This window comes from Cyanistes caeruleus, chromosome 7, assembly GCF_971803275.1.
Source record: "Cyanistes caeruleus chromosome 7, bCyaCae1.hap1.1, whole genome shotgun sequence".
Taxonomy (NCBI): domain Eukaryota; kingdom Metazoa; phylum Chordata; class Aves; order Passeriformes; family Paridae; genus Cyanistes; species Cyanistes caeruleus.
In genome coordinates this window covers 4,563,616-4,579,844 of record NC_141707.1, presented here as the reverse complement: position 1 = coordinate 4,579,844, position 16,229 = coordinate 4,563,616, and the positions used below count along the sequence as shown (strand labels likewise).

Below are 16,229 nucleotides of genomic sequence, written 5' to 3'. Positions count from 1 at the left end.
TACAACATGTTATTTACGCGCCACGCGTGTTAGGTCGCGTTACCTTTTGCCACTGGGTGTGAATTACCCCCCTCACTTGGCAGATAAGTATGTTTATTAGCAGCCTCAATTAAGGAAATATTTGTGCCATGTCCCACTGGGCATGGCTATGCTAATACTTCTATCCCCTTTCCAAACCCAGTGTCTAAATCTAATTAGTTTTGAAAATCAACCCTATCAGGACAATGGAGCTCTGCTATCGCTTGCCCACAGCTCTTGGTAAAGGTTGTGTTCCACTGCAAGAGTTTTATTCTGGTTTATATCACATTTATCTCAGTACTGCTGAAAGGCTGAAGGCAATGAAGCCCTCTGCCTCATGGGCTCAATGTTTTATTTGGGTGCCAAGACAGCACAAGTTAAAAATTTTTTAAAATTCAATTTAGACAGACTGGATTAACTTCCTGCATGGGCTCAGCACCATGGCAGCAAGAGCATCACTTTGAACCAAAAGTATTCTGTTTTTTCAAACAAAAAAGTTTTCCCTCAGAACTCAGCAAATCCGATCAAAATTACACATGCAAGAGTGAGGAGGGGAAAAATCAGGATTTAATATCTTTATGCATGCAGAGCATAGGCATTTAATTCTTTAAAGACAATCCTTCCTGCTGTGCTGCAAAATCAGAAAATCACAGAATGGTTTGGGTTGGAAGGGACCATAAAGATCATCCAGTTCCACCCCCTGCCATGGGACACCTTCCACTATCCCAGGTTTCTCCAAGACTGTCCAACCTGGCCTTAAATTTGTTGATATAGAAGAAGTGATTCTGTATTTTAATAATACTGCCATGATAACAGCTACTCTTAAAACCAGAGTGAGTTTTTTTTAAGCAAAACCTGTTTTTCTCCCTAAAGAAGTAAAGGATTGCTTCGAGCCTGGCTTCCTGCAATAGGGAGCACCTGGGACTTTCTCATTTGTCAGTGGTTTCCTATGGAAAAAACCCCAAAATTTGACAACTAAAAAGTTTAGGCAAACTCTGAAATGAAAGAAAGATTTCTTGTAATGAGATAGAACTGATGGAGGAGGTAACTCTGAAATTCTGGGGCAAGGTGGAGGTTGGACTCTGCTGCCAGGGAACAGGGACAGGACGAGAGGGAACGGCCTCAGGCTGGGCCAGGGGAGGCTCAGGAGGGACAGCAGCAGGAATTTCTCCATGGAAAGGGGGTCAGGCCTTGGAGTGCAGTGCCCATCCCTGGAGGTGCCAGAGGAAGGCCTGGATGTGGCTGCTCTGGGCTGGTGACAAGGTGGGCATCGGGCACAGGCTGCACTCAATGGCCCTGGGGAGCTTTTCCATCCTCAGGGATTCTCCAACACCCTCAGAAGGTTGGGTCCTTCAGCTGGGATCCCACACCTGGTGAAAATCCCAGACAAAACATTATTTTTGTTGTGAAACAGCCAGGAGAGAGCAGCCCCTCTGATGGGGAAGCTCAAGCACAGAGTCCCCCCACACTAGGGACCATTGAGGCGGTAGGATTTTAGCTTCCCTATTTTCCATATATTTGTAATCCTGCAGTTCTTTAGGGTGTAACTCTGAACTCCATATACAGTGATAGCTACTTTACTATTATTTACTTTAACTATTAGTTATTCCCATTTTGGTCAGACACAACAATTCCTCTCCAGGCCTGGCAGTTGAGGACACCTCACTGCCTCAGGACCTGAGAGATGCAAACAAAAGTGAGCTGGGGGCAGCAAACTTGGGGTAAATGACTTAATTACCCCTAGCTGTAATTGGAAGATTAACTCCCAATATGCAAATAGACCCAACTTATAAAATTGTGAAAACCCATCATCCCTTTTTTGGGTGTAGTCACTGGAGGGGGCTTTGCCTGCCCTAAATGTACCTGAAGGCCCTTCAATAAATTTAAGATTCATTCTCTCAATTTTGTCTGGCTGCTGTTTTCAGGCTGAAAAAGGCATCACCATCACCTCCCCCAGCACAACTGCAGCACGTGGGCAGTTAGAAATTAGAGAAATATTAGAAAAAAATTAGAAAAATAATATGAAAATAATGTTCCTCTGGCTATGTGGTTGCCCTCATGTATTTTCTGAAGCATTGGCAGGAAAATCTCCATGTGCCAGGAGAATATACTTCAAATCCTGCCTGCATGGCAAACATCACATTCTCTTTTGCAGCACTAATGCTGCTTGACTGGTCAGTCCATGGTGCAAAGGCTAGAGCAGACCCCATATCTTTTGCCTTTTTAGTGTGGACATTGATATTCATGTTGAAGGAATGCTGGGCAATGAGTAGTAAGAAACTAGAAGGGTGACATTTCCTAGCAGAATCTAAACAGGCATCTCAGATATATCCCTGCCAGTTTTATTTTGTCCAGCTCCACCTGAGATGTGCCCACCTGGCAGCACACACACAAGCCCTAAACACACCAGGAGGCTGCTAAAAATGATGGAAGAGCTTTTCAAACCTGGGCTGAACCTGACAGAAAAGCTTTTGGTGTGGAAATAGGTGTGAGTGCAACTGAGCAAGCGTGTGCCAAAGACCAAAGCAGATTTGTTATTCTGGACTGTCAATTCCCATCATCGTTCTCTTTTTTGAAGGCATAATTATCTAAACATGTGGTTTTTAATACTTACAATGCTCATTAACTCCACATTTGCATGTCTCACCATTCCAGCTCAAAGCTATGAACATCGAACCTCCAGCTTTTGGTGCTGGGGGGGGGAATAAAACATCCAAAAAAATGATACATTTGCCCAATTTTTGAATTTCATTTTGATGCTGTGTCTCAAAACTTTTTGGGCCATGGCCAGCAGGTCCATGTTCCCATACCAAGGTGCCTTCAGCACTAAGTTTGATTAGTAAGATAGAAGACTCCTTAAATTAGACAAGTCCTAAAAAAAGTTGATTTGTAAAACACAAGGGAATTCCATATATTTGTTCCTCTGCTGAAGCTAATTAACAGATAGATAAAAAATCACAAGCTTCTCAAGCACTAAACCTGTAACAACAAACATACCAGATCAAAGCAAAAATTGGGCTGGGAGGTATAAACAGCAAATAGAAGATTTAAAATTATTTAAGTGTCTATGTGGACAAAAAAGACAAAACTTATGAATATCTGACAGTCACTTTCTGTCTTTTCATATTTTGCATTTCATATTTGAAAAGACAACAAAAGGATCAAACCAGCCAAATTAGGAGCTCTGAAAGGCAATAATTTTACACTTAGGCTGAAAAATGAAGTAAGATTATACTTAAAACAAAATAAAACAAGCTGTTTTAACAAGCTGGAATAAAAACCCCACTTTTGTTTCCTGTGCACACTTTGGCAGGGAGAGCCAGGCCCCTGCCAGCAGCCTGGGCTGTAATTGTGCAAAAAAAGGACGGTGATATAAATCACCAAAGGTTAATGATCAGGATGTGAACAGAGGGACTTGTTTACAGAAATAGCATGCAATTTAAAATTTACAAGAGATTTAATGCCACCGCTTGGCAATCACTAAAATCAACAGCCCAGAAAACAGTGACATTAAGAAAAATATTACAGTTATAATCATTCCAAAATAAGTCAATTAGTGTTAGGGCATGCGCTCGCGATTACTTGACCCATTTGGTTCGCACTTAAGTGAAGAGAAAAAAAAAAATCCCCCTCCCTGATAGCGAGATTACTGAGTTGTGACCTATTTTGCATTCCCTGTTCCTTACACCATCCCTCTTCCATGCTGCTGGAGATGGTGGTGGTGGGGTTTTTTTTTTTCCCTCCCCCCTCTCCTCCTTGCTTGGTTTCTGAGTCATTCTGACCTTTGACATTTGTAATAATAATAAAAATATATATGTATTAAAAAAAAAAAAAAAGGGGGAGTTTATAATTGTGTTGTTCAAATGAAGGTGGAGAGGGGAGGGGGGGGAAATAAATACATAAAATTCCATGTGCTATTATACAAAAGGCATGATGGCTGTCTCGGGTGGGGAAAAAAAAAAAAAAAGCAATGTAAGTCAATTTGTGAACTTTGGCACCGGGTGACCTTTAGAAATACAACAATATCCAGAATTTACAAGCAAGAGTAGCACATGCAAATGACCCGGCACTGTCTCGCCTCTGGATTAGAGCTGCAAAGAGCATTATGGAGAAGGCTTGCACAAAACAAATTAAGATTGTTACTTAAATGTCATGGCACACTATTGTATTTGGCTACAGATCATTACACCTGATACTAACACTTTTAAAAACGGTAATAACTTGGGAAATATTACATTGTGCCCACATGGAGAAAGGGAAAATATATATATATATATATGTATCTCTTAAAAAAAAATAAAATAAAGGGAGAAAATGGATTCCTGAAGTAATTTAAACATCAGCACTCCACGACTAGAGGGAAAGGTCAAAATTTAAGTAAGCTGAAAGGAACATGAATGGCAAAATAAAAGGCACCAACAGAAAGATGAAAAGACCAAGTGGAATGACTCTGCAAACACGGGGTGGAAACAAACACGCATGCTTGGGGCAAATCTCATTTCCAGGGGGAGAGGGAGAGAGAGGCAAGGAGGGTGAAATTTTGGAGAAGTGGGTTAAAAAAGGTGGGGAGAGAGGAGGTGTTTGTCTGGGACGGGTGTGTTTGTTACCTTCGGTGTTGGTGCTGCTGCTGCTGTAAATATTTCGCAGGCTACCAACACGGTTTAGTTTCCAAGCTTTGCGTTTGGCTGCGTCCAGAGAGCAGGAGGGGAAGAGAGAGAGAAAAAAAAAAACAACAAAAAAAGAGAATAAAAATAAAGAAAAAAGAAGGGGGAGGAAGAAAAAAACAAAAATTGTTGTTTTTTTTTTTTTTAATGAAAAAAGGGAGAAAAGAAACATCAAAAAGCATGTAAAGTAAAATACAAGCACGAGCCTGTTCACACACAGAGAAAATGCACACAAGGACCACTCAGCCCCTGCAATCCAGGGCCAATGTGGAAAACCTCGTATTCAGTCATTCAGAGTGATTCTTCTTTCAGTCAACATGACACAATTTGACAAGATTAAATGGATCTGCTATTGGAATAGACAAAACAGACCAGCAGAAGTTAAAAAAAAAAAAGAAGGAAAAAAAAGGAAAAAAAAAAAGGGCAGGAAGTATTTGTGCAGAAGATACAGGACTGGATGAAACAGCTACTGTAAGATGTGATTTAATTCAAGACAAAACACAGCCAGACAAGAGCTCCTTTTCCTCCTAAAGCCTGTGGGGATCACTTGGTGCCTGGAGTTCACCCTTAAGCCTCCTTTTCACATCATCACCTTTAGAAACTGAAGTGATGATGTAATGACCTTAAATCCTTGTACCAACAAATGTTCTTTGTAGCACTGAGCTCAGAGGAAGTACAGTCATAAAATCCCAAAATGGTTTGGGTTGGAAGGGACCTTAAAGTGCATCTTGTCCCACCTGTGAGCAGGGATGTTTTCCACTATCCTGAGCTCCTCTAAAATTCCTCCCCCACTGCAAAGTTTAAGTGTTTATTTAGAAAGAGGGAAAAAAAGATGTCTATCCTTTACAGAGAATAGCAACACCTTTGTTTTATTAGAATTGACCCAAACTTTGAGATCCTCTGCTTCACAATTATCAGAAAATCTGGCTCAAAAGCGCTCTGTTCCTGGGCTCATTAGGGGAGAGCACATTTTTACCTTCTTCACAATCTTTAGAACACTTTGGTTAGGCTGGGTTTCATCACACAGGAACCAGATGAAACATCTGAGTGCGTCAGGACACCGACAGCGACTGGAATAACAGGGAACTGCTGGAATTACCATGTCTGGGAGTGTGTAAATGACATTTGGATGTGGGACAGGGTTTAGGGGTGAACATGATGGTACTGAGTTGGTGGTTGGACTCAAAAGTCTTCTAAGGGACCTCAGAGCCTTCTCCCTCCCACCACAGATGTCCCTCACTCTTTAGGATGTCATCAACACCCCAAAACACAGGCAGGACCAGGAAATGAGAATTTTAAAGATTTCCATTGATATTTATGAGGGAGTTTCGTTAATGCCCCACAGAACTCGGATCAAACAGCTGCTCCCAGGGAAAAGGAACACCAAGTCATTCCAGGCTTTAACAAAAAGCTCCATTTTCAGCAGAAGAATTAAAGCTGGAAGAGCACTGCCTAAACCCCCCTGACTTAAGCTAGGTATGATTTGAATAAAGCCATCAGCAGGCTTTAATGCTCAATACAGAAAATGAGGACTGGATTCTGAGTGACATCATCAAATCCTGAAGTGCCTTCATTGGGTGCATCCTTCAAGCTGGAAAAACCCCTTCATTTTAAGGCCTATTTAAGAAGTCTCCACACTAGAGAGGCACAATTGCCCTGCAGAAAACTTGTTTTTCCTCTGAAACATTTACATATAAATAGGCAAAACCGAGGTTTGGCACCCCTCTGAAAGGGAAGATGGTCTCCAGTGCACAGAGACCCTTTCCCAGTGCCTTTCCCATTTTTCACACTTTAATGGCACGTTTGTGCGAGCAGGAGTGAACCTGCAGCCTGCTTTTCTATTAACCTATTGATGAAATAATCCATTTTAATGTGTTGAGTGTCAGGCCTTTCCCTTCCCTTTAAACAAATGGACTTTATCCACAGAGATGCTGAGTTCCTGATCCATCCACGTGCATCCTTTAGCATCGATTAGGCTCCTGCCTGCTTCCTCCAGGTGCTCTCCTGCCTTTGAGGATTCAATAAGGGTTTGGACACTGCCAAGCAAAGCCTCTGCAGGGTGATTGATGTGCCAGGGAGAGCAGAGCCATCCTACCCTGCCTGCCTCTGGAATTACACACTGGTGTTACCCACAACTGCTGGAACAGGCCCTGCAGGTTATTAGCTGCCTGCTTTGTCTCTGAATTATTTCCCAGGATACTCAGTTTGTCTGCTCTGGGTTCACTTCCTGCTCCCAAAGTTAACCCAGCAAAAGCTCTTGTTGCCAGCTCCAGAGATATCTATATCTATTCTATATCTATATCTATAACTATATCTATATATCTATATCTATCTATATATTCTATATCTATATCTAATCTATATCTATATCTATATCATCTATCCATATCTATATCTATCTATAGCCATCTTTATCCATATCTATATAACCTATGTCTATATTCATATATCTATATCTGTATCTATCTATAATCTATATCCATATCATCCATATCATCTAGATCTCCCTATATATCTACATCTGTGTTTATTATCCAGATCTATTTTCTACATCATATATATGCTTAATTAAATAAACCCCAACTTGGTTACCAATAAAATGATGTAAGAAATACTTCATTATCTAGCAGCACAACACCCTAATGAAAAAAAAGATCTTTAAGGCAGATTGATTTTGAAGAAGTTTTTGGAAGTGTGTTTTCTTCCAAAAACACCACCAAGAGGTGTTTCTAACTAAAGATTCCAGGAAAAAAAACCCAGACAAGCTTTCTCGAACATCTGGAATGCAGTTAACACCTTCCCAGTACTGAATTTAACTTTGGCTGAAGAGGCAAACAGTATTGTTCCTGGGATACTGACGGTCCAGGGTGCCCCATCAAGCCCAGCATCTGAAGAAACACCACCATGGCCACTAAGCCACACCAGAAAATGCCACATTTACTCTGATTTTGAACACCTCCAGGGATGGTGACTCCAGCACTGCCCTGGGCACCTGTTCTGATGCCTGAGCACCTTTCAGTGGAGAAGTTTTCCTTGTCCCTGACCAGAGTGGTGGTGGCAGCTGCAGGACATCCAGCTGGATCTGGGGACACAGATCATCCCTTTGCTGACCCTTCTGAGCGCTCCCTGTGAGCTGCACTGTCCCAGTTTGTGTAAAAGGAGCTTTTACACCTGCACATCTCAGAGTGAGAAGAGGTATGTTGGTACAGGAGGCTTCAGGACAGCTTTTTGTTAAGATATGGAGGAACTGGGAATCAATTAAACTTAATCACTCCCAATTACCACCTCTCTTTGTATTTGCTCAGGCAATAACTTTACAGCTGTGAGCAGCCCCTAACAGACAGAATTTCTGTGTTTGCTTTCTTTAATAGGGCTGCTATTTATTCTCTGCTAATGAATCTGCTTGTCCTGCCTGGTTTTGATTAGTCTGTAGTAAATATGTTTACTACCACTGTGATCACGTAGCATTATTTCCAAAAGCAGGGGGTGTTTGTAGGAAGGGCTTAAACCCAAGTGTGATCTGAGGACACATCTTTTTGTTACCTGGGAAGTTCTCTAAGGATGCTCAGGATATTACAGTCAACAGAACACCACATTAACCCTTTTCAACCCACTCCAATTCAGTTCTTTTTGACATTTTGGTATGCAGAAACACACTTTTATTCCTGGGAGAGTGTCCACATGTACAGTCTAACCCTGCACACCTGCCTGCAGTGCTGCAGTGAGGCATTCCAGATGTGCTAGGGCCACCTCTGCTCTTTGCTGATGAGATAAATACTCCTCAGTGCTGATTAAAAGCTGCTGTGGCCGCTCGGCTGCGTGTCCGAGCCTCACCAGCCATGTTGGAGGTGGAAGCCTGCATGAATTACATCCCTGGAGTGTGCTGAGCAGTGCTGATTAAATGAGGCATGCCACAGCCCTCAGCATCAATTATCAGAAATAATAGGATCTCTGCACCTAGGCTGGGGGAAGGGATGTGCTTCCCAGAGCCCGTGTGACTGAAACAACACCGGCCAGGCACCCCAGCAACGCTGCTCTGCTCTGGGTGTGCAGCAATCCAACAGCCAGGAGGAGCTGAGGAAAATCCTCCTCCCACAGCACAGGCCAGGGGAGCTCCTCCAGGTAACACCTGTGTGACATTTGCCCAGGAAAACTGACTTGGAAGAGGTGGAGGGAAGGCAAAGCTGAATATTTTGGGATAAACTTCAGCCCTGCCCCTGCTCTTCCTCGAGTTTTCCTGCAGCACGTGTGGTTACACCGGGGCAGGCTGGGGAGTTTGCTTCCTTCTTGGTCAGCAACTTGTCCAAGCAGACCCTGCTCTTTGGTCAGAGGGTTGAAATGGTTTCATTAAGATGCAGCTCAGGGCATTCTCACATCATTCAAATTTGTCCCTGTGACTGTGAAGGGGCTTGACATTGTCACACCCTATGTGAAAGCAGAAATGACAAAAATTCCTCAAAAAAGGGTTAAAAAAACCTCAAAACAAACCCCAGGCCTATCTAATATAGCTCTACACATAAATATGTATTTCTAAGTAAAATGAACTGGATACACTGCATTTCCAGGTCTGCCCAACACTAAATTTTAAGATTTAGAAATGCCACAAAGTGCATGGATCATACACAAAACACAGACTCAAAAAATGGTTTGGGTTGGATGGCACCTTAAAAACCATCTGGCTCCAATCCCTGCCAGGGGAAGGGATGATAAATATGTTCACTGTTTTTCTATTTACTAAACCAGATTTCCACAATGAACCTGTCTTAAAACACTTGAATGTGACTCTAAAGTTTCCCAGCATTTGGAGCAGGAGGGATTATCAGGACATATGTCCCAAAAGACCAAAAAAATGGGGAGACAGGAGATATTTCTTATGGCAGCAGCTCTTACATATGAAGTCCCTTTTTGGACTCCAGAACACTCAGAAAAAACAAACTGATGTAAATCAAATTAAGAAAAATGCTGAGTTTTAGAAATTTTCCGGAACACAACTAAAATTGTACATCTGGACCAAAGAAACACCTCTTTCCTCTGCAACAGAAATCCTTTCCCATGGTCTATTTTAAACCCACAAAACACTCTAAAAGCAATACTTCAAATCATATTAATAGTTAATTACATTTGGCTTCTCTTCAGCTTTGAACATTTCAAATGAAGGGGGAAAAAAATGAAAACACATTCATACTTCTGCTGGTGACAGGGGAAAAAAGTTACTTTAATTAAACATTACTAAAAAATGTTTTTAGTTCTTTTTCTTTCCTCCCCCCACTGTGATATTTCTCCATCCAAACTTCTGCAGTAGGTAAAGGACTCACTGAATTTCAGTGCCTTTCCAATACACTATAAACATACAAGATTCCAATTGACAAAAAGGAAATGGTAATTGGAAACATTTTTCTCAGTTTTTCATTATCCGAAGCAGAAAATTATGGCTCTTTTCTACACACACACACACACAAAAAAATCCTTTTCAACCACCTAGAAAAATTGTCTTTTAATAAAAGCCTTCAATTATACTATCATATTTCAAAGGCAATGAACAGTTAAAGCAGCTAATCAAAGGTATAATTATTTAATGACTCTGACTCCTGCTATCTAACGGGGCTGGAGTGGCTTGGCTGTGATCACCAGACCCCCAGCTCCAGCTCTGCCAAACAAGCCCTTGGCTGGGAGCATTCCTAAGGTTAGCTCCTCCAATTTTGGGTGACTCCACCAGGCCAGCTGAGCTATTATGGAATTAAGGAAAATCAGTTTGTCACCCTGGCACTGCTTTTTTGTCCACATCTGGCCTAAAAAACCCCACAAAACAACCATAAGAGATTTTCCTGCAGAGGAAAAAAAAAAAAAAATTTCCCTGACAAAATGGGATTTGTCAAGATCATCACTGATTTTTTTCACTTTTAATGCTACATGACAGTTTGCTGTAAACCCCAGCTGCCCCACTCTTGTAATTCAAATGTAAAACAACTCCCCCCAAAACGTGTGTATTGAAAATTTGTCTTAAATGCATTTAATATTTTTATTGCAAAAAATCCTTATTAATTTACTCCAGGTGAGTGAAGCAGTGAACAAGCAGAGCTTCTGACTCCATTCCATTGCTTTTCTCACGTTTTTTACAGCTGGAAATGTGACTGGAATAACATGTAATGATCAGGCATTAATTACCAGCTATCCAGGAGTGTACAGTGCACCTTGGCTTATTTTTGATATATAACAGAGCAGTTTGTGCCATTACATCTGAGCCTCAACCCTAAATATGAACTCCTATTATACTTTTTCTGCTGTACAGAATTTACAGAATTCATTTTTTTTTTCTTGGCTACACAATTAGATTTCACAAAGGCTGGAAAAGACCTCCAAGATTATCAAGTCCAGCGTTTCACCAAATGCCACACAGCCCAACAGCAAAGTGCCACCAATATTCATTTTCTGAACACTTCCAGGGATGGTGGCTCCACCACTTCCCTGAGCATCCTGTTCTATCTGATCCAGGATATTGGACCCTCTGGAATTTCAAAGATATTCACATTTCTAGCCAATGATCCTGATCCTGGGGTCAGTCTCATGATTGTCACAGCATCAGGGCAGCTCAGGTGACAGCAGCACCTGGGGTGGCACTGGACACCAGCCCCTCCCAGCTCTGCACCTTGCAGCCAAAGGTGACTCCAGGATCAAAGGGGACACCCAGGGACACTGCACCTGGAGGGAGTGGCACCTGTGACAACAAACCCTGCTCGATGGGACATCAAAACCAGGCTTTGAGAGCCTTCCTAGCAAAGCTGTCATTGTCAGGGAACAGCTCAGGCTGGAAGGGTTCACCCAGTGCAGCCTCCCTGCAAGAGCAATTCTGCACCGTGAAATGCACCTGCACTAAAACCCCTCACTGCATCTGCAAGGAGATCAGGATAAAAGCACAGCACGGGGCAGCTGAAGAGGAGCAGAATTTGGAGGAAGAATCCAGGGAACTTCTGCCAAGGTGTCTTATAGTAAGCAAGTCAAGACTGAGCTGGGACCCAGGGAGTGCCAATGTTTATGAAATTCTTCCAGCTCTCATTTTCTGGAGATTTTTGTAGATACAATTGATGAAGAATCTGATTTTCCCAATGCCCAGGCTAGGCATCAGTGTCACTCTGATATTACAGCTTTGACTTACTCTGAAATGTAAACTACTGAAGAGAAATCAGAATTACTGTTACCATCTCCCATTTTGCTCACCTTTAATCCACATCATCCACCCTACAGCAAAAGGTAAGCTCACACTAGGTAGATAAAAACTGAGGCACACAACAACATACAAACCTCATATATGTGTGTATATAACATAAACATGAATTCTTTGTGAATTTTCATCACTGAAAATAAGCAGGAGCCAGCCTGCCAGTGTTAGGTGTTAATGTTGCTCTGCTTGTGGTGCAGCTTCTCATATGGAAGTAGGGATTCCTCACTGGAAAAATCCTGGTTGGAGATTTATTTTGTCAAGACCTTTCCCTACAAAGTGCTCAGCCACCTGTGATGATTATTTCTCTATAAACCTGAATAATCATGCTAAGACAGGAGAGCCACCACAGAATCATTTAGGCTGGAAAAGACCTTTATGACCATCTCCCCTTTTGCCTGAGCTTCTGCATCACCCTGCACCAACAGAGAAGGAGACTTCCAGTTCCTTGCCTTGGCTAAACTGGAAAACACAGACCTGCAGATGCTAGGTCCTTCAGTACAAGGAGGACAACCTGAGCATGGGGGGTTCCCTGGAGCTCTGAGCTTGGTAGAAGTTCCTACCCAGTAGTGCACCCACAACACTCACAAACTTTGCTGTTTTAACAAGAAATGGGACAGGACAAGGGGGAATGGCTTCAAACAGCCAGAGGGAAACTGGGATATTGGGAAGAAATCCTTTCTTGTGAGGGTGGGCAGGCCCTGGCACAGGGTGCCCAGAGAAGCTGTGGCTGCCCCTGGATCCCTGCAAGTGCCCAAGGCCAGGCTGGACATTGGGGCTTGGAGCAACCCGGGACAGTGGGAGGTGTCCCTGTGGCAGGGGGTGAAACTGGATTGACTTTAAAATCCATTTCAAACCAAACCAAACCATTTTAGGATAAATCTATTCATTTGCATTTTAGAACTCCTCAGAACCTGCACAATGAACAGCCACCTCCAAGGCAGCAATGGGACAAAGCAGCACAGAATTTTCACAAGAAGTTTACAAACTTCCCAATTTATCTTCCCAAACTCACTGCTCAAGCAATGCTTACTGCACAGGTCTCAATCTCTTTGGGTAAGCAGTCTTAACCCAGGCCTCATCCCAGGGAGAAATTAAGTACTGAGACACCCAGTGGGAACAAAAAAATTCTTTCCTAGGCCAGAGAGAACATTTTGTCTCCTCTCCACAGATTGCATTTCCAAGGGCTTCACCCACAAGAAGCTGCTCTCACCTATGGCTGTGTTGGGTGGGACTCCTCAGATTTGATGTAAATTTGCACAATACCAGTGAAAAATGAAAAACCATGAAGCTGAAGATGTTTGTGATTTGCATCTGCTCAGATCTTTGCACAAATCCATCCAGCTCAGGGTTGTGGCTGCTCTTACACAAAGGTTGTAATTTGACTTTTGTAATTTGACTTTTTTTTTTCAAAAGCTGTGGTTGCTGGAAATCCCTGGGGAGCTGCTGTGGTTAGCTCTGGAGTGAAGCCAGGAAAAGGAGGAAAGGATTTGTTATTTTGCATATTTTGAACATGTTAGGCAGGGCCCACACAAACACCGCGTGGCTGAGGGACCAAGCCGTGAATTGATTCGCACCAAAGTCGTGCTGCCTTTCACCTTTCCAGCAAAACCCCGAGTAACAACTGCATTTGGCCTGTGAAGATAAATATTAAATCCTGAATTTACATCAGCTGCTGGTGTCACAGGCTCCCTTAGGAGCCACAGCTTCCAGTTGTTAACCACTAACTGGCTCAACCACAACGCCTGTTACTAATCGCTTACTGAATAATGGAAGTGACACAACTGATAAAAGGTTTCAATCCTGGAAAAAAATGATTTATAGTATTTCACTCCACTGGCACTGTTATTTGTGTGACAAATGGTTGGACAGGCACCAGTTAATCTCCACGCACCTCCACCTCGGATGTGGCAGCTCCTGCTGGAGGATCCAAATCGTCAGGCCCCGCTAACAACGCAGCCATGCCGGCGTGAGGGGCTGAACGCTGGCATTTGATCAAGGCTGAGCCCCAAATCCATTCACCCCATGGGTTTTATTTTTTGGTGCTATTTTATTTTTTGGGGGGCAGGGAAAGGAGTACCCTGATAAAAGCAGGAAGGCACAGCTCAGGAGATCAGCCCTGCTCCTCCAGCGCAGAGATGAAATCATCCATCCCAGTGAGGCTTTAATGACTTCACAAGGCTCCAGATCCTTCATGGATTTCTCCTGATGGCCAAAGCCAAACTGCAGCATCACCCACAGCTGTCAAGGCTGTTATGCTGCTGAGTGTTATCACTGTGCACTGCAAATCCCATCCAGCCCTCAGCTGGGAGAGAGGGATGGGGCTGCTTTTGAGGCAGAACAGGCCAGGATTTCTGTCTCTTGAGAAATGAATGGAGTTTTAAATTTCCAAGTAGCACATCAACAGCAGCTTTATCTCATTGGTTGTATCAGCAGCATCCTGCTCCCTGCAGAAGTCAAACCTATTTTATCAAGCCACTCCTTCAAACACAGCCAACCCCTCAGTGTGCTGAGCTTCCACGAGGCTGCATTATTCTTTTGGGTTACTTTTTAGCTTTTCACCCCAAATCTGCCATTTTTCCCATTAAGAAAAAAATAATTTCCATGTCTATAAAAATCATGCCACCCCCTGCCATGGGCAGGGACACCTTCCACTATCCCAGGTTGCTCCAAGCACCAATATCTAACCTGGCCTTGAGCACTTCCAGGGATCCAGGGGCAGCCACAGCTGCTCTGGGCACCCTGTGCCCTCCCCACCCTCCCAAGAAAGGATTTCTTCCCAATATCCCATCTAAACCTGGATAGAGAACACAAAGCCCCAGCTGATGAATCTCTGGGTTGGCCACAGAAAGACAAGAGCTCCTTTTGCACACAGGAGAACATTCAGAGGAGAGGGGGATAAGAGCACCTGATAAACTACAAGCAGCAAGAATTTCCTTCAGAAGGCCTAAAAGATCTCTGGAGTGGTAAAAATCCTACAGGCTGCACTCCCAGTAGCAGGAGACATGCAGATGGAGTATAAAGATGATTGATATCATGGGAAGCAAGGAAAAAAATCCCCATTCACAACTGCTTCTTGTGATCTCAGGTCTAACTCGGTGTATTTGCTCTTGAAAGATACTTGTGACAATGTGGCATTAAAAATTGCTCAGCTTTTTATTCCCTGACAATCTCCTGTCAGAGACTTGGACAACTCTGTTACTTTGCCAATGGAAAATGCTTTCTATCCATATCCCATATCAGCCTTCCCAGGATTTCACAGAGGATCAGTATGAGGTTAAATAATACACAGATTATTCAGGATCCCTTCCCCGCTTTCAACTACAAGCATAATATCCTTTTTTTGGTTTTTCCAATTCTCTGCAACATTCCCACTGCTACAAGATCCCTTCAAAATTACATGACCTTTCCAGTGGAGTTAACTTACAGGTATAGAAATGGCACAAACCCCCCCACAACACACTAGTACAAACCCACTGCCAAAAAGCTGAGCAATCAAATGTAATAAAGGTTGATACAGATTATTTCCTTCAGTGGGCATATCTGGACTTGCTTGGTGGGCAAGGACAAATGGGTTTGGTAAAGAAAATGAGCATGAAATAACCAGGTAAAACCAGGTGCAATCAAAAGCTGATGAGAAAATCAGAGTTACTGGTCAGACCCTGCACTCCTGGGTTCCCCCAGAGTGACAGAATGTTGTCCCCAGTTGAGCTGTATTGTCACTGAGAGGACACAAAACCTGTAAAAATGCTGTGGCAAATCCAGTCAGCTTTTCCTGCTTGGAATGGGAATAAGCTGTGTGTGCTGAAAAACTGTGAGTAATCAATTTGTTCTCCAAAGTTTCTGTAAGGGGTAAAGAGGAGAACCTCATTGATTATTGATTGGTGTGGCACAGGGAAGGAGATTCACCCCAAAAAATGGAGGGAAAATAATGAAACCTGTCCCCAGAGATGGACAGCTGGGACAGAAACAGGCACTTGGAGGGAATTTCTTCCACTTCATCTCTCAGCATTCCCACAGTTCTCATTTCAGCCTAGTCCATCCCTCCCACCCCCTTGCTACAGTGGCTGGACTTCTGACTAAAACTACCAATCACAGAAGTGTCTGGCACCTTTTACTTGCAGATTAAAATCTCCATCACCTCTTTCTACAAAGCTTTTTAGGAGGGGAAAAAAAAAAGGAGATGATTAAAAAAAATTCACTTTGAATTTGTCCGTCAAATTGGAGTTGATGTGTTAGGACAGACCCAGCAAAAAATGAGCACCCAGTAGGGACTAAGAGCTAGGAGGTGACAATTCCTACATGGATGAGTGTGGCATTGCTTTGAAATG

At 42.9% G+C, this 16,229-nt stretch overlaps 1 protein-coding gene across 13 annotated transcripts in view; it reads right to left on the bottom strand.

The window, feature by feature from the left end:
- Positions 1-16,229, bottom strand: part of AGAP1 (ArfGAP with GTPase domain, ankyrin repeat and PH domain 1) — a 301,042-nt gene that overhangs the window by 42,529 nt on the left and 242,284 nt on the right. For 6 of the 13 annotated variants that reach the window (XM_023930573.2, XM_086898926.1, XM_086898928.1 and 3 more), the window contains one exon: positions 4,626-4,703. The exons of the other annotated variants lie outside the window; for them this stretch is intronic. In XM_023930573.2, coding sequence (XP_023786341.1) covers positions 4,626-4,703 — 78 coding nt within the window. The remainder of the gene's footprint in view (positions 1-4,625; positions 4,704-16,229) is intronic. 13 annotated transcript variants of the gene reach the window in all.